Source organism: Podarcis filfolensis (assembly GCF_964270895.1).
Source record: "Podarcis filfolensis genome assembly, chromosome: 6".
Classification (NCBI taxonomy): Eukaryota; Metazoa; Chordata; class Lepidosauria; order Squamata; family Lacertidae; genus Podarcis; species Podarcis filfolensis.
Window position 1 is genome coordinate 61,047,578 of NC_139609.1, and position 21,011 is coordinate 61,068,588.

Here is a 21,011-nt window from a genome sequence, read left to right on the forward strand (position 1 = left end):
ATACTTTACCCTCTCTTTCAACAGGGCAGTGCCCCCCACCTCAAGTGGTCGCTCACGGGAAATACAGCAGTCAGGAAGCAAAAGGTTTTACTAATGGGGGGTTTGTAGAATACACTTGCGATCCTGGATACAGCATTATAGGAGATGCCAGAATTTTTTGTACAGCATCTGGGTCTTGGAACTCCTCAGTGCCTAACTGCAAAGGTGAGTCAGCCTTTTTATTTCAAGCAGCATATGCAAATCATACGACGAGTCTGAAAACATTGGTAGGAAAGATATTTCATACATGACGCACTATATGTTTAAAAAAATAGTTCGCAGTGGAAGGAAATAAGAAAGTATAGCTAATTTATGACTTTATATGTCTACAAGTAGTGTTTTGCTTTCTATAATAAACATTTGTCTCTTGGGGGAGCAGCTTCATCAATCGGCTAATTGAATACAAAATTCAATGAAATGTGACAGATTTAGATGTATTTTCCTTGGTCCTACATCTCTTGAGAAGTCTCAGACTGCTCAAAGTTCTCCTAGCATGCTGGGGAAATGAGGTCTACCTCGTAGAAGCCTCTCTTTCCACTGCGTAAGCTACTCAAGATCTGGGTGGTGAAGGGAAGAACCTTGCTTTACCAGAGAGATCAGAATTGGCATTTATGCTGAGGTGCAGGTCCATGGTATTTTAGTATATAAAGGTAAGCAGCATTGTTTGTAAGTATGGAATATGAACCCCTAAGCATAGACTTCCTCTGTACAGAGAAGCTGGAAGTTGCCTTGATGTTCAGCAGCAGTTCCAGTTGTTCTGAAAGGACTGAGAATAATTCAGAAATATGTATGCAGAAATGGGGGGGGGCAGCCTTGTTTTCTGTCCACTGTAGCTGCTAATGTTGGTGATTTACAAATAATGGGTTAGGGTTTTGTGAGCTCTGTGTATTCTTGTTGAATGACTGAAGTGTAGCCATGTCTGCTGAACAATCGATAAGAATTTGGAATACAGAAAGGGGAGGCATGAGGAAGTCGGGGAAGATAGGATATGAAATTAGGATATGAAATGATACATGTTTTTTGTTTTGTTTTTGTTTTTGTATGTTTATGTTTGTTGTATTGTGTTTATATGGAAAAATAAAAATATTATATATAAAAAAAAGAAGTGTAGCCATGTCATTAACCCTCATATGGTGTGTTGCATGCTTTTTCCCATCAGAAAATATCCTTCATATTTCATATCAAAACTGTGTACCGTATTTTTCGCTCTATAACACGCACCAGACCATAACATGCACGTAGTTTGTAGAGGAGGAAAACAAGAAAAAAAATATTCGAAACGAAATAGTGGATATATGATTTTTGTGGTTCATGCTGTGGCCACAGACATGTGATCTGACGGTGAGTTTGGAGTAGCCCAATGCAAAAATCCTGAGGATCCATGTGGATCCATGCTTTGTAACCACGGAGGAGGAAAGGAAGGGGAACCATGGATCCTCTGCTCACGACTGCAGCAGATCCCCCCGCCACCCGCAGGCATTCGCTCCATAACACGCACAGACATTTCCCCTTACTTTCTAGGAGGAAAAAAGTGAGTGTTATGGTGCAAAAAATACGGTATATTTTTCTCCCCCCCCCCCCACTGACATGTTTGATTGTTGCTTTGTTGGTATTGGTCCATTAAGTCACTGTTTGTTGGGGTGGGTGCTTTTGTGAATATGCACTGCTGTTGTCCTTTTGCAAACCCACTATTCTTGTTGCTCTCTTACCATCCCTGTGGCTGTCAGAAGGGCAGTACCTAAAACATTTCAAATTCTGCACTTCTGATTTCCATAGGGATGGCTGAAGTTTAAGTGGACAGCTATGGATGCATGCAACAACTACTGTTGTATGCACAACAAAGATCAAAAACACAAAGGGAAATAACAAGCACACAACTAAAGTTGTTTAATACAGCAATGTTTGAAAACTGAAGTGAAGGCATTTTAAACCAAATTTAATCACACTATACTATGATCTAAAGTAGGAAACTGACTTCTTATGTATGTTATTGTTGGATGTATCGCCTGTCTGTCTTGCTGAGGAACAAGATATTCTTCCCTTGTTGTTGTTGTTTTCCAGAGATACATTGCCCCTCACCTCCCAAAGTCCAGCATGGAAAGTACAGGGCTGTGGGATCAGAACAATATACTAGTGGAAAAATGGTAAAATACAGCTGTGACCCTGGTTATGTGCTAATAGGAAGGGCAACTATATATTGCACAGCATCTGGTGTGTGGAGTCTCCCTGTCCCACGCTGTGAATGCAAGTATTCTGCTACACTGGATTTTCATTTTGGCTTTGTATAGGCTAACCAGTCAAAACAGATTTAAAATGCAAGTGAATGTTCATACAAGTACCTTATTTCTGCATTGAAAATTATAGCTCCAGTTAAGTCCTTAAAGGAAGGGCACCTCAAATATTAAGTGTGAGCCACATATATACAGCTCTGTAAATGGAACAAGGCCTGACCAATGGAGTGACCATTCTTTTCTTTTTTTGGGTCTCATTTCCTTGCTATTCCTAGGCAGTCCAAGCTGAGACTTTCTAACTCCAAAATGTATGTTGCACTATCTTGCTATTGATCCATAAAGAGCCTTATATAACAATTTAAATTTTGAGCTTTACATTAAATGTATTAAGAAAACGGCTCTACAATATACTCCTTATTGCAGCTGACATACACTATGTAGTCTACTCGCTACTTTATATTTTCCTTTGCAGTCACTGGCTGTGTAAGTCCAAAAATTCAGAATGGAAGAATAACAAGATCTAAAGGGCAAGTTAAGCCCACAGAAACAATTACATTTGAATGTGACCCTGGCTATATCCTGAAAGGCAACCATACAATTCAGTGCCAGTTTGACAGCACATGGGATTCTCCCACACCCATCTGTGTAAGGGGTAGGTACTAAGCACAGCTTTGACTGGATTTCATTTTTCTGTGATAAGCAAAAAAGTTAGTTAAATCTGTTGAAGTCCTCCTTGGGCGTTTCCAGATATGAGCCACAAAACATACAAAATTATCTAACAAACTTATCTAACTTGACATACTCCCACACACACACAAAATCCACTTACTTCCCTCCCAAATTAGGAATACGGGAAGCTGCCTTATATGGAGTCACACAACTGTGTTTCAAGGGGAGGGGGCATTTTCAGCCTTACCTGGAGAAGCCAGGGATCTTCTTCATGAAACAAATGTTCTACAGTTCAGCTAAGGCCCTTCCCCTAAACGCAAGAGGGGAAAACTCAGCAAGTTCTGTTTTTAATTGATTGAACTGAATTTTGAAATAGAAATCCAACCAATAATGATAGGCAATATCACTAGTAAAGGAAGGGAGATGCACTCAACCCTGGTTGGACAGAGACCGTGGATGGGGGTTCCTAGATCTGGGAACAACCACTAGTTGCTTCAGATGTCTTGTCTTTGCCCAGGTTTTACCTGACCCACAAGTTCGGAACCAACTTTCTGTGTTTTAATCCCCATATTCCTGTTCGCTGGCACTGGTGGCCTTTTTCACAGGGCACAGTACATGCTGCCTTAAAGGCAATAGTTCACACGAGTTCACACAGTGGTGCCCTTTTAAAACAATGTCAGCACCTCTGAATCAGGAATACTTTCTCTGAACCTGGATCTCTGTGGACCTTTAATGGCTGACAGGAAGAGCTTCTGTATCATGTGACTTGGAAGAATCTAGCGTACCAGCTTAGCTCATTCCTATCTGCACATAGGAAGCAATTATGATTCCTTGCGGTAAATGTTTTATTTATTTATTTTTACTTTTTTATATCTTCCTCTTTTGCTCTCTTGTCAGAAACTGGGTGCCAGCCACCTGCAAAGATTGAAAATGGGAATCACAGCCACCATGAATTATCAGTGTTTACCAGTGGAATGTATGTGAATTACAGGTGCAAACCTGGCTACTTTCTTACTGGAGAGGCAACTGTTCACTGTACAGCATCTGGTACATGGTCTTCCTCTGCTCCTCACTGCAAAAGTAAGATTCTTGGTCATAAGTTTTATTGGGATGGCTCTAGGAGTGAAGGCTACAAAATTTAGAACTGGTGTTCACTCATGATTCTTCCTTTCTACATTGAAAACCATTGATTCAGACACGTTCTTATAGTAATGCTGCCTCAAACTGGAAGCACATATTTTGGAACTTTATCACACAGAGTTTTGTTTTGCATAGGATAATGGAGAGTGTGAGCTGTCTGTTAGGAAAGTCAAAGCCAGATTGTGAAGTGGTGACATAACATGCTACCCAGAGAGTAGCACACAATGGTGCCCTTACAAAGAACCTCTGAACCAGAAATACTCATTCTGAACCTGGATCTACATGGCAGACATGGGTTGGAACAATAGACCATAATATTAGAAGAGGGCTGGTACTCCTGTGATATTCAAACCATGATTAATGGGGAAATATGTAGCTTATGCTAGCTACAAAAAATAGAATCTACTATAGTGAAGGATTTGCAATACTCAGATCAAGAATTGGGAGGGTTTCTACTTGCTTTGAGATAAGCTTGATGCTCATATAGTTTTGCTTTAGAATTGCAGTGTCCCCCTCCTCTGCCGATTCCAAATGGGGATCACAATGGCCACGGAGAAGCTCATTTTGCTACAGGAAGATATGTCAATTACACCTGTGACCGTGGCTACTTGTTACGTGGCAAGGCTTCCAGTCAGTGTACAGCCTCTGGAGCTTGGAGTCAACCTTTACCCCAGTGTGAAGATTCGTATTTCCCTGCCTGCCCTTGTTGGCTAAAAACACAGAGCAAGTGATACTTGGGAATTCTCAGTTAGCATCATTATATCGACTTCTGATTTTCTTTTCTTTTTGCAGTAATGCGGTGTCCACCACCACCAAGCATTGGGCATGGAAAGAATATAGGAGAAGACCTCACCTATGGGAGTTCTGTAATATACATTTGTGATGCCGGTTATTCCCTCGAAGGAGAGCATCTGGTTACCTGTATTCTAGAAGGCTCCAACTCTGTGAACTGGACTAAACTTCCAAAATGCAAAGGTTATTTTCATTCAGTTGTACAACCACTGTCCCTGGTCCATAGATGTGCACATGACTCTGTACAATTTTGTAGCCCTTGTAGTTAATGCACGTCTGCCTAAAGTGCAGTTGTCCTGGCTTAGGTCTTACAGATCTAAGTAAAAGCTCTGATGATAGTTCTGCATTGAAACATTTCTCCACAGGGTGCCCTGCACCTCAAGCGATTGCCAATGGGGAATGTGACTCTGAAAGTCTGGAAGATTTTCCTTATGGCTCCTCTGTGACGTATCGTTGTGACCCTGACTACTTTCTTACTGGAGCTGCGACAATACACTGTCTGTCTTCTGGAACATGGGATCAATCTGTTCCTCATTGTAAAAGCAGACAACGTAGGTGGCAATATATTTAGCTTTTCCAGATGAATAACGGTGCTACTGTCAAAATATAATAAAATAATAGAATGATTATAAAAAGAGATAAAGCACTTAAAATGATAAAACAAGCAAAACCATTTGATAGGGAGCAGAACAGCTCTAATTCAGTAAAAAAAGTGTTATGGGACCCACAAAATACAATATTTTTAAATGTCAAATGGTAAAGAAGTGCATTTTCAGCATGTGGCGAAAGCTATACATTAAAGATATTAAGCAAACATTTGGGGGGAGAGGGTGCCACAGTTTCTCTCTATCCATGCTCAAACCCCTCCCCCCAATATTGTCACAATTACTTGCCCCCACATCTCTTTGTAATGGAAATGAGAAAACAAGTGCACTGAATTAGGTCATTTGAGATACTATCTGCATATAGGAAACTATTATGATTCCTTGAGTTGAAGAATCTTTCTTATTTATTTTCTGCTAGATTCCACTTCTATTCCTCTGTCAGAGATTCAGTGCCAGCAACCCACAAAAATCCAAAATGGGGATCACAGCCACCAGGAATTGTCAGTGTTTACCAGTGGAATGTCTGTGAATTACACATGTGAGCCTGGCTACTCTCTACATGGAGAGGCAACAATTTATTGCACCCCATCTGGCAAATGGTCTGCCCCTGCTCCTCACTGCAAAAGTAAGTTTCTGGATTGCAATACACGAGACAAAGGGTGGCACAGTATTCTTTACAAGCCGATGGAGAAGAGATCCAAACTGTATACATGTAGAAAACATGAAGTACACTAAGATAATAATAATAATAATAATAATAATAATAATAATAATAATAATAATATTTTATTTATACCCCACTCTCCCCAGCCAAGGCCGGGCTCAGAGCGGCTTACAAGCAATAATAAAAACAAGTTGAATGATTACAACTTAAAAACAAAATTAAAATACAACATAAGAATATTGAAATATTAAAATATTAAAATTTAGCCTCATCGCAGGAGGAGAAGGAAAGGAAAAAAGAAAGAAAGAGAGGGAGGGAATCAAATTGGCTCCAAGCCAAAGGCCAGGCGGAACAACTCTGTCTTACAGGCCCTGCGGAAAGAAATCAGATCCTGCAGGGCCCTGGTCTCATGAGGCAGAGTGTTCCACCAGGCCGGAGCCAGAGTAGAAAAGGCCCTGGCTCTGGTTGAAGCCAATCTAACTTCCTTAGGGCCTGGGACCACTAGGGTGTTACTATTTATGGACCTTGAGGCTCTCCGTGGGGCCTACTGGGAGAGGCGGTCCCGTAGGTACGAGGGTCCTAGGCCGTGAAGGGCTTTAAAGGTCAAAAGCAGCACCTTAAATCTGACCCTGTACTCTACCGGGAGCCAGTGCAGTTTGAAAAGCACTGGGTGAATATACTCCCATGGCAGAGACCCTGTGAGGAGCCTCGCTGCAGCATTCTGCACCCTCTGGAGTTTCTGGGTCAGCTTCAAGGGCAGCCCCGCGTAGAGCGAATTACAGTAGTCAAGCCTGGAGATGACCGTCGCATGGATCACTGTGGCCAGGTTGGGGCGGGAAAGGTAAGGGACCAACTGCTTGATGCGGCGAAGGTGGAAAAATGTCGCCTTGGCTGTTGCTGTAACTTGCGCCTTCATGGAAAGGGAGGCGTCAAGGATTACACCCAAACTCTTAACGGAAGGCAATGGCACTAATTGGGCCCCTGCAAGAGAAGGGAGTTGGTCCCTCATCCCCATGCCATCCCGACCCAGCCATAGGACCTCTGTCTTTGAAGGGTTTAGTTTCAATCGGCTCCCACGAAACCATCCAGCCACAGCTTCCAAGCATCTGGTCAGTGTGTTTGGGGCCCGGTCGGTGTGGCCATCCATCAGCAGATAGAGCTGAGTGTCATCAGCATATTGGTGACAGCCCAGCCCAAAGCTCCGGATAATCTGGGCAAGGGGGCGCATAAAGATGTTAAAAAGCATCGGGGAGAGAATTTCGCCCTGCGGCACTCCACACACCAAGGAATGCCGCGACGACATTTCCCTCCCTAGTGCCACCATCTGTCCCCAACCAGTGATAAAAGAGCACAGCCAGTTATGGGCTATGCCCTGTATCCCCACGTCTGCGAGGCGGTGGTCCAGAAGATCATGATCGACCATGTCAAAGGCTGCTGACAAATCTAAAATGATCAGCAGTCCTAAACCCCGAGGTGGCTATCACCAGTGGAGGCCAAGGCTCGAAAAAGACCCAATATGGAGGCCTATTGGCCGAAATATTGGGAAATAATCGAAAAAATTGGAGACAACTGGAAACTGCAGAGTAAGGATAAACTAAAAAATAAGGTGCGAGATTGGTTACACTATGCTCAAATTCAAGAGGTTTTTAAATTGGATAAAAAAGTTGGTTTCCAAGTGGAAAAATCGAAATTGGAGACAGAATTGTTAGAACCAAAAACTAAGGTATTATCGAGAATGTACAACTTGCTGCTTAAGTGGAATACACAGGATGAGACAGTTAAATCTGCCATGATAAAATGGGCACAGGATGTCGGACATAACATTATGTTTGAAGACTGGGAAAGGTTATGGAACAACGGGATAAAATTCACGGCATGTAGTGCCCTGAAAGAAAATATTATGAAAATGTTATACCGGTGGTACATGACCCCAGTCAAGCTAGCTAAGATATATCACCTGTCTGATAACAAATGTTGGAAATGTAAGGAGGCAGAAGGGACATTTTTTCATCTCTGGTGGACCTGCCCAAAAGTGAAGGCCTTCTGGGAAATGATTTACAATGAACTGAAAAAGGTATTTAAGTATACCTTTCCCAAGAAACCAGAGGCCTTCCTGCTGGGCATGGTAGACCAGAAAGTGTCAAAGAAAGATAGAACTTTGTTTATGTATGCTACCACAGCAGCAAGAATACTCATCGCAAAGAATTGGAAGACACAAGATTTACCCACGTTGGAGGAATGGCAGACGCAGTTGATGGACTATATGGAACTAGCTGAAATGACCGGCAGAATCCGAGATTTGGATGAAGAATCAGTCGAGGCGGATTGGAAAAAATTTAAAGACTATTTGCAAAAATACTATAAGCTGTATGAACTTTAAGACAGTGCATGTTTTTGGAAAGGTTACGCTTTAGCAAATATGATTAAGCAAATGGTAAAATTAATGACAAATGAGAAAAGAAGTCAATGTGAATCAAACATTTTATGTTTATTTTAAAAGGTAACAAAGTTAAGATACAATATACTGAATATGGGTACATAATAATGGAAAGTTCCAACAAGGTTTGAAATAAGGTAACAAATTGCTGATATTGCTACTACAAAGAACGCAGATCTGGAAGGTGTGGGGAAGTCCAATGGTTTTCTTTTTTGTTAAAAAAATCAAAAATTGTTTCTTGTATTTGGGTTTTTCTGTATTGTATTGAATTGTCAAAATTATGAAAAGAAACGTAATAAAAATTATTTAAAAAAAAAAAAAAAAAAATAAAATGATCAGCAGTCCTGACCCGCCTCGATCTAGTTGTCTACGGAGATCATCTGTAAGGGCAACCAGAGCCGTCTCAGTCCCAAAACCAGGACGGAAACCGGACTGCAATGGATCTAAAGCCGATATTTCCTCCAGAAACCTACCAAGCTGTTCAGCAACCGCTCTCTCAATTACCTTACCCAGATATGGAAGATTTGAAACTGGGTGGTAATTGGATAGGTCTAAGGGATCTAATGAAGTTTTCTTTAAGAGTGGACACACCACTGCTTCCTTCAGTTCCCCTGGGAATGTCCCCGTGTCAAGGGACAAATTGATAATTTCAACCAGGGGGGTCCGCACAACATCTGGACACTCCTTAATCAGCCAAGATGGGCATGGATCAAGGAGGCAGGTGGTGGGCCTACTAACTTGGAGGAATCTATCCACATCAGCAGGGAGTATCCGATCGAAATTGTCCAACACTGGACCTGATGTCAGTCGAGGGGCCTCCAGTTCAGTCACTGTATCTAAATTGGCAGGGAGGTCACGGCGGAGCAACAGGACTTTCTCTGCAAAAAAGCTCGCGAATGCCTCACACCTGTGGGTCGAATTTGTGCTTAAATTTGGTTGTCCTCCTAAGGACGTTATTGACCTAATTATTCTAAAAAGTTGTGCCGGGCAAGAGCTAGCAGATGCAATGGAAGCTGCAAAGTAATATTTCTTAGCAGCTTTCATAGCCATCTCATAGGCTTTCATAAGCGTCCTATAAGATGTTCTTGAGGCTCCGTCATGACTCCGTCGCCATACTCGCTCTAGCCATCTGAGATCATGCTTCATTTTCCAGAGCTCCTCAGTAAACCAAGGGGCCCGGTTTCGACGGGGTCGCAGAGGGCGCTTAGGCGCGATCTCATCAATGGCTGCCAAGAGCTGGTTATTCCAGTCCTCAACAAGGTCATCTAATGAGTCGCCAGGAGGAGCAGGGTCCCCCAAGGCTTGTCGGAATCTATCAGGATCCATCTGTTTTCGCGGACGAGCCCAAATAGGTTCGCCACCCGAGCAGGAGAAGAGCGGGAAGTCAATCTTGGCTTTCAGAGCGTAGTGATCAGACCATGGCACTTCCACAGGGGGGAGCATAGTCACATCTATGCCAGCCCCAAAGATCAGATCCAGCGTGTGGCCTGCTTGATGAGTGGGGCCCAAAACAAACTGATGATGGGAGAATAACTTTGAATGGTCTTGACATTGTAACTACACTCTTTTCCTTTCAGAAATTCAATGCCAGCCACCCCCAAGTATCCAAAATGGGATTCACAGCAATGAGGGATCATCAGTGTTCACCAATGGAATGTTTGTGAAATACACCTGTGAGCCTGGCTACTCACTTACTGGAGAGGGAACTATTTATTGCACAACCTCTGGCACATGGAATGCTCCTGCCCCGCACTGTGAAGGTTTGTGTCTTGCTCATAGGCACTAGTGGCTTTTTTTCAGCAGGGACATAACATGCTACCAGGAGCGTAGCACACAATGGTGCCCTTACAAAGAACCTCTGGACCAGAAATACTCGTTCTGAACCTGGATCTACATGGCAGACATGGGTTGGAAGAATAGACCATAACAGTAGGAGAAGAGGGCTGGTACTCCTGTGATCTCAAACCATGATTAATGGGGAAATATGTCGCTTATGCTAGCTACAAAAACTAGAAACTACTATAGTGAAGGAGTTGTAATACTCGGATCAGGAATTGGGAGGGTTTCTACTTGCTTTGAGATAAGCTAGATGCTCATATAGTTTTGCTTTAGAATTGCAGTGTCCCCCTCCTCTGCCGATTCCAAATGGGGATCACAATGGCCACGGAGAAGCTCATTTTGCTACAGGAAGATACGTAAATTACACCTGTGACCGTGGCTACTTGTTACGTGGCAAGGCTTCCAGTCAGTGTACAGCCTCTGGAGCTTGGAGTCAACCTTTACCCCAGTGTGAAGGTGTGTATTTCCCTGCCTGCCCTTGTTGGCTAAAAACACAGAGCAAGTGATACTTGGGAATTCTCAGTTAGCATCATTATAGCTACTTCTGACTTTCTTTTCTTTTTGCAGTAATGCGTTGTCCACCGCCACCAAGCATTGCACATGGAAAGAATATAGGAGAAGACCTCACCTATGGGAGTTCTGTAATATACATTTGTGATGCCGGTTATTCCCTCGAAGGAGAGCATCTGGTTACCTGTATTCTAGAAGGCTCCAACTCTGTGAACTGGACTAAACTTCCAAAATGCAAAGGTTATTTTCATTCAGTTGTACAACCACTGTCCCTGGTCCATAGATGTGCACATGACTCTGTACAATTTTGTAGCCCTTGTAGTTAATGCACGTCTGCCTAAAGTGCAGTTGTCCTGGCTTAGGTCTTACAGATCTAAGTAAAAGCTCTGATGATAGTTCTGCATTGAAACATTTCTCCACAGGGTGCCCTGCACCTCAAGCGATTGCCAATGGGGAATGTGACTCTGAAAGTCTGGAAGATTTTCCTTATGGCTCCTCTGTGACGTATTGTTGTGACCCTGACTACTTTCTTACTGGAGCTGCGACAATACACTGTCTGTCTTCTGGAACATGGGATCAATCTGTTCCTCATTGTAAAAGCAGACAACGTAGGTGGCAATATATTTAGCTTTTCCAGATGAATAACGGTGCTACTGTCAAAATATAATAAAATAATAAAATGATTATAAAAAGAGATAAAGCACTTAAAATGATAAAACAAGCAAAACCATTTGATAGGGAGCAGAACAGCTCTAATTCAGTAAAAAAAGTGTTATGGGACCCACAAAATACAATATTTTTAAATGTCAAATGGTAAAGAAGTGCATTTTCAGCATGTGGCGAAAGCTATACATTAAAGATATTAAGCAAACATTTGGGGGGAGAGGGTGCCTAATTCAGTGTACTGAATTCAGTGTACTGAATTAGGTCATTTGAGATGCTATCTGCATATAGGAAACTATTATGATTCCTTGAGTTGAAGAATCTTTCTTATTTATTTTCTGCTAGATTCCACTTCTATTCCTCTGTCAGAGATTCAGTGCCAGCAACCCACAAAAATCCAAAATGGGGATCACAGCCACCAGGAATTGTCAGTGTTTACCAGTGGAATGTCTGTGAATTACACATGTGAGCCTGGCTACTCTCTACATGGAGAGGCAACAATTTATTGCACCCCATCTGGCAAATGGTCTGCCCCTGCTCCTCACTGCAAAAGTAGGTTTCTGGATTGCAATACACAAGACATAGGGTGGCACAGTATTCTTTACAAGCCGATGGAGAAGAGATCCAAACTGTATACATGTAGAAAACATGTCTGCCGCTGCTCCTCACTGCAAAAGTTGGTTTCTGGATTTCAGGATCTTTCAGAATGGTTCAAAGAGTGCAAACATCTAAATTTTGTTTCGTTCTTTACCCATTATTCTTCCCCTCTTCATTGGAAAATTTTTGATTCGGACACATTCTTACATTAATGCTTCCTGATACTAGAAGGACATATTTTGGAACTGTATCACACAGAGTTTTGTTTTGCATAGGAAAATTGAAGGTTTGAGCTGTCGTTTAGGAAAGACAAATCCAGATTGGCAAGTGGTGAAAGCAAGTGCTTGCTTTATCAGTGGAAGTCCCGCCAAGACCAGTGTGTTGGACAATGCCTCCACAAGAGTTCAGCCAGATTAACAAAGGTTACATTTTGGGAGGCTGCTGTATGATTTAATGCCCTTCTGAAAATGTTTATGGGTCCTGGAACAATTTATGCAATGGCAGGGGTGCCTGTGACTGAAACCCTAAATTACTAAGGTCAATACTCAGAACATATTATTGACTGTACTGCCGTGGGTGCTGGTACTAAATTAAAGCATGTTTAATTTAAGCATAATTTAATTTAATTAAAGCAACAGCTATCCTTCTGATTTTTCAGGCCTATTATGTTAGGCTTCTCCACTTAATTATTTATTAAAAGTATAAAAATAATTACTAGTACAGCTATTGAATACACAAGAAAAGGAAAAAGGTTTAAAGGGCTCAAACCAAACTACTGCACAATTTAACGACTGGACTCCTTACTTAGATACTATATTCTGAAAGTTATTTTATTATGTATATTACCAACCAAAGAGTTTATTGTATTAACCAAAGGCCATAAAAGTTTCATTGGAATTTGCCAAACAGCAAACCATAACATACAGCATACAACAATTACATAATGCAGGGCATCAAGGATTTCAAGGAAGGTAGTAAGAGTTCATACCTAGCTTAACTTCTGTTAGACCTCTGAATCCCCAGTGCAACTTATTGCAATATTGTCTAGCTCTCGCTCTCTAAATCTTTCTTGAACCCAGAGCATAAGGTATCATTTTATGTGTCACAAATCTGTTAGCATCACACAAAAGAAAGTGAACCATTTTTGCCATAGTAAACCTGCTTCCAGGAATTTCAGCAAGAGTTTCAGTAATTGGTCTCTTGGATCCCTGTACAAAAGGCAGATTAACAAGTAATGTGTGATGCCTTTCACCTGTGCTTGGCCACAGACTGTTGTCATATGAAACCCTATTATAGTGCCCCCCCCAAAACCACCATGGGCATCACCTGGAACTTGAGGTCCATTTTTTAAGGCAGCAGGCATGAATTTGAGCAAATAACATGCTCTGAAATGTTCCATTCATTTTCCAAAATGAGAACCATGGCAAGAATTTGGTGTTATATACTGAAGTTATCACCCTGGGCCAGCAGGGGGCTGTAGATAGTTTTCACTCAGGTCCACATATGCAAATAAGGGATTGAAAGTGATGTTCAGTGATTGGATAGTTACAGAAAGCTGTTACAGTTGCGTTGTAGTGGAGCTCTATATAAGCAGGCTGGCTGAACCCTTCAGTTCAGTTCTGTTCTGGCCTGTGAATAAACAAGAGCTGTTTGAAGAATCGCTGTGTCGTCTGATATGTTCACCCACAACTTAAGTTTTGGAATTCTTGATTAAATGTAAATCCCTTCTGGATTCAGTCCAGAAGGTTATGTATAATAGTGTTGCAGGTATTTTCTCCCTCACTCACTGACTAGTGCAGAGGAACACGACTTTCTATTTCTCTTTTCAGTGATACAGTGCCCCTCGCCTCCAAATGTCCAGCATGGAAATTACAGTGCACCAGAATCAATACAATATACCAATGGAAAATCTATAAATTACAGCTGTCAACCTGGTTATGTACTAATAGGGGAGGCAACGCTGAATTGCACAGCATCTGGTGTATGGAGTCTTCCTGTCCCACACTGTGAAGGTAAGTGTGTATATAATTCCTCCACAGCCATAAAGGACCCTGGCTGCCACTGCTGGCCAGCAGTATTTATCCAGTTTATCAAACTGTCTTCCTTTTCTGAGGTCCTCTCAGAAAAGCTGCTATTGCAAATCTAATTCCAAGAACAAGCCTGATGAGCATTCCAGGTAGCTACTTCTCCAAATCCCAAATTATTTCCAGATTAAGTTCCTACTGCCAAAATAAGGAGGGTTTGAAATTTGCAGGCCCCAATACTGTAAGACGCATGATCAGTGTTTTGTACTCCAATATGCTTTAAAAGAAAATGGCTATAGATGACTTGGACAAGTGAGCCAAGCCATGCACTCTAGAGGAAGAGGAAAAAAGGGTTTTCTACAGTTTTTCTAAACTCACAATATATTACAGTGGTACCTTGGTTTACAAACTTAATCTGTTCCGGAAGTCCATTCTTAAACTGAAACCATTCTTAAACTGAGGCGCGCTTTCCCTAGTAAGGCCTCCTGCCGCCGGTGCCCTTCCACCGTTCGGCTTCCGTTCTTAGACCGAGGTAAAGTTCTCAAACAGGGACACTATTTCCAGTTTTGCGGAGTTCGTAAACTGAATCGTTCTTAAACCGGACTGTTCTTAAACCGAGGTACCACTGAATTAAGTTTATCAGTCACAGCAGCAAAAGTAAATTATCAAAAAGTATTTGTAAATTTTAGATAATTCCCATCACCACCTCTTTTTCCTGATATGCCATTTTTATTATCTTTGATTTTCAGCAGTAGGCTGCATCCTCCCACAGATTTCTGGTGGCAAGAAGGAAAACCCAGAAATTGTGATTCAGATTGGAGCTAATGTGACTCTGGAATGCGAGGATGGTTATGTCTTGAAAGGCAGTTCTCATGTTCAGTGTCAGCCTGATTTCACATGGGATCCTCCTATGCCAGTTTGTAACCAAGGTGAGCAACAGAATGGAAGGGTTTCTGTAGATGACAAATTTGAATTTCGTTGAAGTTTGTATTGATGGAAAGATTTGTATTGCCAACCAGCAAGTGAATTTAGAAAATACCATCAAAAGCTAATGGCTTTATTCCACAATAAAGCCCTGTCTTGATTTCCTCTGGGCACCACAAGTGGCACATACATCAAGAATATACTTCATGTCTGGAGAGAATGGGAGGGCCGGTAGGCCTGAATCCCGTCTGTTCTCCTTTACTGAGCTACTGCACAGTTCACAGCTAAAAAAAGGCTAGAGGCAAAATGATACCAAGCTGCCGGGGAGGGGCAGAAGGATAGTATATTTCCTATAGTATTTCTTACTGATTTGGTAGACTTGTTAAACTTGCCCAAGTCTGATCATGCTTGATTTGATCATTAGTGACATAATAATAGTGAAATGGCATATTAAGAGGCCATTGATCAATTGACTGGCATATGGACATTTATTTACGTTTCCTAAGGTGAATATATTTCCTCAGTAATAAAAAAAAACATGCATTGCTTGACAATTACTAATGCCATTGTTACATCCCTCAACATATTTACTTTAAGTTTTATTTGATAGTTAAATCAGTTTCTTAATTATAAAACTATGTGCTTAGAAAGCTTTCACTCAGTGTTTCTTGATCTATAGTAATACAGCTCATTCCTTATGTTTCATTTTGCACTTTAGGTTTTTATATCTCCGTAGCCACAGGCATTGGTAAGTAACTTCCAGAGAATTCCATCTGATTCTTTATAAATGTAGGATGCTACAACTCCACAATACATACATAGAATGGCTTAAGCCTATTAGTGCCAGTGGTGGCTGATGGCTCATTGGGACTGGTAGGGTGAAAGGCAGAGAGGCCAACAGTAGGTGGAGTCAGAGCCAATGAGAGGCTGAACCGACTGATCCGTTTTGTCCTCATCCTCCTCATTACTGAATTCTATGAAAATGGAGGAGGAGGAAGCTGATAACTGCTGCCACCTCCTGTAAGAACGCAGGCAGACAGGGGCCAGCTAAGGGTAGACCGAGGTTGGTGGGGCAATACCCCATTTTCCTTAATGGTCCAGCCTTTGCTAATTTTCTGTCTCATAGTTTAGCACATATTTTCCAGAATCATCTATACTAATAACAAACTCAGGTGCTGCATTGTGACAGCAATGGAGGCAAGGCAGGATTACTGAGAAACGAGAAGAGGTGGTAGCAGTATGCTTGGCTGGCAAAACACCAAGATAGCAGGTAGAAAATAAACATTTAGGAGAGTACACTAATGTGGGGTGCACTATTACTTACATTTGAGAGATATAGTACAGGGGGTTATTGGTTTGTTTTTGTTCTTATTTTCATTATGCAATTTGTGTTTTTAATATTGTAATTTTATGTTGTGAACCACCCTGAGATCTACAGATAAAGGGTGGTATACAATTTTAACAACAGCAGCAGCAATGATGATGGACTGGCATCTGAAGTAGTATTTGGAAGGGGACAACTCCACTTTCACTATCACAGGAATGTTGTGTCTCTATTCCCTCTCATTGTTACATATTACTTCAAAGACAAATGTAATAAGTATTTTAAATGTATTTTATTCTACTCTAGCAACAGGCTCAGAGAAGTATTTTATCCTCACAATAACTCAGTGAGGTCCTTTAACATGACAGAGTAATTTGACTAAAGTTACTCAAACCTGAGGTTCCCTTTCCAAATCCAGCCCTCTTAACACCCCACCTTCTACTATGCTGGCTCTCAGATAAGAAATACAGAAGATATGCAAAGATCACCACCACCATGTCTTACACATTTGAGTACAGTTATAAGAGCTGTTCTAGGTTTCCATTAAAAAAACCAACCTGGAGGAAGCTCAGATGGCCACTTTTATTATACAGCTATTTTGTCAGGAACAGAGTCAAAACATGCCATGACTCAAGAGCAGAAATGTTGCATTGGATTGCTTTATTTCCCTTTCAACCTAATCCTAAACGGTTATATTCAGAATTCTAGGTAAACTAGGATTTCAACTTGTTTAAAAATATATAATTTAATCTAGAATTTAAATGAACATTTATCAAAACCCAAAAACATTTTTGTAAATGTCAAAATTTACGAGAGCACACTCATTCATATTCATAAATCTCATATATAGCGCAGGATTCAAGAAACTGTAATTAGCTCATAGCTGTCTTCAAATAACGGTTGCAGACTATGAAATTAGAAAGATGTTTTGTCACGGATATAAAAATGAAAACCATGCCAATTAATGGGTTAAGTTTTAGAATTTTTCTTTTGGATTGTGTAGTGTAAATTATTTATGGTGAATTATTATAGTATTTTTATTAAAGAACTTTTTGTTTGTTTTCCAAAATATTATGGTTTTATAATGTTGCTTTAGCAGCTACGGGATACAAACATTATTCATTCTTTGGTTTCAACAGGCTCTCTGGTTGGCGCCTTGCTTCTTTTGGTTATTGCTGGTGTTTTCTGTGTAATTGTAATTGTTTTGAAGCGGAACAAAGCGTAAGGCACATTACTTTATTTTTATGACTTATTTGTATTACTTGGTACTAAGTTACACACATTTGCTGACCGATCCGTGTCCCAACCCCTGCACAAAAGTACAAGCGGTGTCTTTCAGCTCTACCAGGACAAAAGCCATAGCCTTTTACACAAATGCAAATGCATCATTTGCCTTCTGTTTTGGGGAAATAGCCATGGGGTGATATCAGCCATCCTCTACCTTAGGCATCCCCTTCAGCCCTCCAGATGGTTTGGACTACAATTCCCATCATCCCTGACCACTGGTCCTGTTAGCTAGGGATCATGGGAGTTGTAGGCCAAAACATCTGGAGGGCCACAGGTTGGGGATGCCTGCTGTACCTGGTGCCCTCCATGTGTTTTGGGCAATAACTTGCATCAACCCACCTGCTTCATCAGATTGTTCATTTCTTTTGCACTGTAATTAAAGGAACATTGGCTATATATTTAAAATTATTTTCTTTTTCTGTAAGAGATGTTTTTAAATAGAACCCCCATTAACAGGGCATGCCAAGATTTCACACTTCTGTAAATTTACACTGATCTTTCAGTAGTTTGAAGAATTAGTTGTTACCTTGGCAAACAGCCACATCTCCATGTTGGGAAAGATAATGGGGTTAGAAGAATCTGAGGAAAGGATAATCTGTGCTGCAAAAATCACCTCCCTCCCTCCTGCCCCATCTCCAGCTGGATTGTCCTGTGAACAGAGTTCCACTCACAGGAACTCTGGATCCCAAGCATTTTTTTTATAAAAAAAATAGTTTATTTAATTGAATCCCGAACTCTTCTACTTGATTCTTTAATACTGTTTTCTATTTCTTAAGTAAATATACTCCTGCAAGCAACAGAATATATGAAAGTCCAGATGTTCAACTAGCATGATCCAACTCTGAAAAAGGCTTCGTTTTTGCAGTAATAGGTAATACTTTGATTTAGATAATTTTGTCCACATTCAAAATGTCCCAGTTGAATGTTAAAAAGGAGACCGTGAGTCCGATGCTAAAAAACAGGGGTGGGGAAATTATGATCCTCTAGATATTGCTGTATTACACTTCCATCATTGCTGACCATTGACTTAGACAATTGGGGCTGATGGAGTTCAACATCCTCTGGAAGGCCACAGGTTCCTCACAACAGCTGACTCCCTTCTCTCCCCCTGCCCCCGATAGTATGCCTTTATTTCTTATATATGCATGTAATGCATGCAGTAATATTGCCCCCATTCTAAAGATAAATGTATGCAGCAAGATAAAATGTATTTATTTATTTATATATAAATAAGAGGGCAAGAGGCAGAGGCTCCGGGTGTGGCGCTACTTCAGCGAGGCGGGCGAGGGCACCTGTGGCCACGGCAGGTGGAGGCTCCAGGTGCGGCACTGCTTTGGCACGGCATGGCGGAGGTGAGCAAGGGCAGCGAGCTGACGCCGGGAGGCGCTGTGTCCAGCCTCTGCCTCTTCCCTGGCGCCCTCCAGAACTTGGCGCCCTGCAACACTTGCCTCTATGGGCAAGACACACCTGATACTCAGACCTGCTAAATAGTGGCCCCATGTCCCTTCAGACCTGGGACTCTTTGTTTGGATTGCCCATCATCATTCCTTGCTACTGTTCATGTGGCACTTACTCCAGCATTTAGGAGGTCTCTCGTTGAGAAGGAATTCTGAAGTAACCAGATTTAGCTTCATGAATACATTAGCAGTTAGAATCATCAAGGTGAACATGTGCCTGGATGAAATAGTGCAAATTCACTATACATAAAAGGAACATTTACTGAATACTGCTACTGTTATTCCCACCTAAATTACAGGTGAAAGTAACTGGATGAACAGATGCCAACAAATATACCTGCTTCTTTGGACCACTTGACACAATCACTGCTTGGAAAGTGAAAACAAATATTTTGCCACATGCAGAAGAGGAACACATTCATGTTTCAGTTTTTGCACTGCCCCTTTCAGATAGAAATAATCACTGTGGTTTTGATATGATAACTTTTTTTGTATTTTCAAAATATATATATTACTTGTAAGCTACCTTGTAGGATTAATATTCTGAAAGATCAGAAATAAATAACTGTTATAAATAAAATAAAATTTAAAAGTTATGTCTTTTGTTCTTAATTCACAGCCAACTTGCATTTGACATAATTGACTTATTGCAGCAGGTACTGAAATTCTTTGACGATTGTGGCTGTTTTCATTAAACAGCTGTATGTATCATAAATGGAGCTGACGCCTGCAAGAGAAGTTTGGCTTGGAAGTTTCAGAGATATAACCGGTCTACTCAATGAAGTCACTCTACAGATGTGAACATTGAGCTTTATTGTTTCTGTCAGCTTTTGGCCTAATTGGTTCTCTCCCCACCACTCTCTTCTCTTTGTACTGTACTAGGGTATGTGTGGCCCACCAAAGCTTATGCCACAAAATATGTGTTGGACTTAAAAATGCCACAAGATTCCTTAGGTGTATTTTGTAAATAAACTTGTAACAAAAGATGAACTGCAATACTCATTGATTAAAATAGCCTCATATGGCCTGTGGCTAGCACAATAAAAATTCTTATAAAAAGTGATATTTATTTTTTTAAAAAAAAGCCTGCGGTTTCCCACCACACCAAAACACACCCAGCTCCCTTTGCTGCTCCAAGAACATAAAAGGTGTGCCCCACTCTGTCCCCCGGCCCATGTTTGTTGTTGTTTAGTCGTTTAGTCGTGTCCGACTCTTCGTGACCCCATGGACCAGAGCACGCCAGGCACTCCTGTCTTCCACTGCCTCCTGCAGTTTGGTCAAACCAGACCATATTATTGAACTACAACTCCCATGATTCCTGATTAATGGCCATGCTGGTCGGGGCTGATGGGAAGTCTCACCCCACACCATCAGGAAGGCCAAGGCTTCCTTTCAACTGTCACCTTATTTTCCTTGTTGCCGCTACGTGCTGCCTTTCCTTCCTCAACCTGTCTAATACTTAGGATTGCCATATGTCCAGAACACCCCAGAAATAGCCAGTATTCTGTCCTTGTAAACGGCCTAAGGGCGGAAATAGCTGAAATATCCATGAAAATCCGGAGATAATGCAGCCCATATCGGTAGTGTAGATCTGGGCGATTTTCACACACAAAAAAAATCGCAAGAAAAGCTAAACAACTTTGGGCAAAACTAAAAAACAACACCTCAACAACTTGGCCAAAACAAAAAAAGAAGCTCAATCACCTTTGTGTGCGGATTTTCTCGCCTTGACTGTAGCCTGGAAAGCAGGTGGGCGGAGCAAAGGGGGCGTAGCCCTTAGCCAAGCCGCCCACCTCTCCTATCCCACCC

The 21,011-nt window shown here is 41.4% G+C and overlaps 1 protein-coding gene and 1 long non-coding RNA gene across 2 annotated transcripts in view; one reads left to right on the top strand and one right to left on the bottom strand.

Moving 5' to 3' along the window:
* LOC310764076 (complement receptor type 1-like) overlaps positions 1–19,798 on the top strand; it is a 44,712-nt gene extending 24,914 nt beyond the window's left edge. Inside the window, exons 15-32 of the mRNA XM_083617293.1 lie at positions 25–204; positions 2,101–2,283; positions 2,743–2,922; positions 3,837–4,019; positions 4,872–5,054; positions 5,237–5,422; positions 5,895–6,101; positions 10,155–10,337; positions 10,690–10,872; positions 10,984–11,166; positions 11,349–11,534; positions 11,935–12,141; positions 14,016–14,198; positions 14,960–15,139; positions 15,853–15,882; positions 17,598–17,679; positions 18,522–18,616; positions 19,502–19,798. Of these exons, the coding sequence (XP_083473419.1) occupies positions 25–204; positions 2,101–2,283; positions 2,743–2,922; positions 3,837–4,019; positions 4,872–5,054; positions 5,237–5,422; positions 5,895–6,101; positions 10,155–10,337; positions 10,690–10,872; positions 10,984–11,166; positions 11,349–11,534; positions 11,935–12,141; positions 14,016–14,198; positions 14,960–15,139; positions 15,853–15,882; positions 17,598–17,679; positions 18,522–18,579 (2,777 nt within the window). The 3' untranslated portion in view covers positions 18,580–18,616; positions 19,502–19,798. The remainder of the gene's footprint in view (positions 1–24; positions 205–2,100; positions 2,284–2,742; positions 2,923–3,836; positions 4,020–4,871; positions 5,055–5,236; positions 5,423–5,894; positions 6,102–10,154; positions 10,338–10,689; positions 10,873–10,983; positions 11,167–11,348; positions 11,535–11,934; positions 12,142–14,015; positions 14,199–14,959; positions 15,140–15,852; positions 15,883–17,597; positions 17,680–18,521; positions 18,617–19,501) is intronic.
* LOC310764222 lies at positions 169–20,999 on the bottom strand. Its single transcript, XR_014549083.1, has 3 exons — positions 20,907–20,999; positions 3,187–3,249; positions 169–254 (listed from the first exon to the last, which is right to left on the bottom strand). It is a non-coding gene; the product is annotated as an uncharacterized lncRNA (long non-coding RNA).
* Between the last annotated feature and the right edge of the window lie 12 nt (positions 21,000–21,011).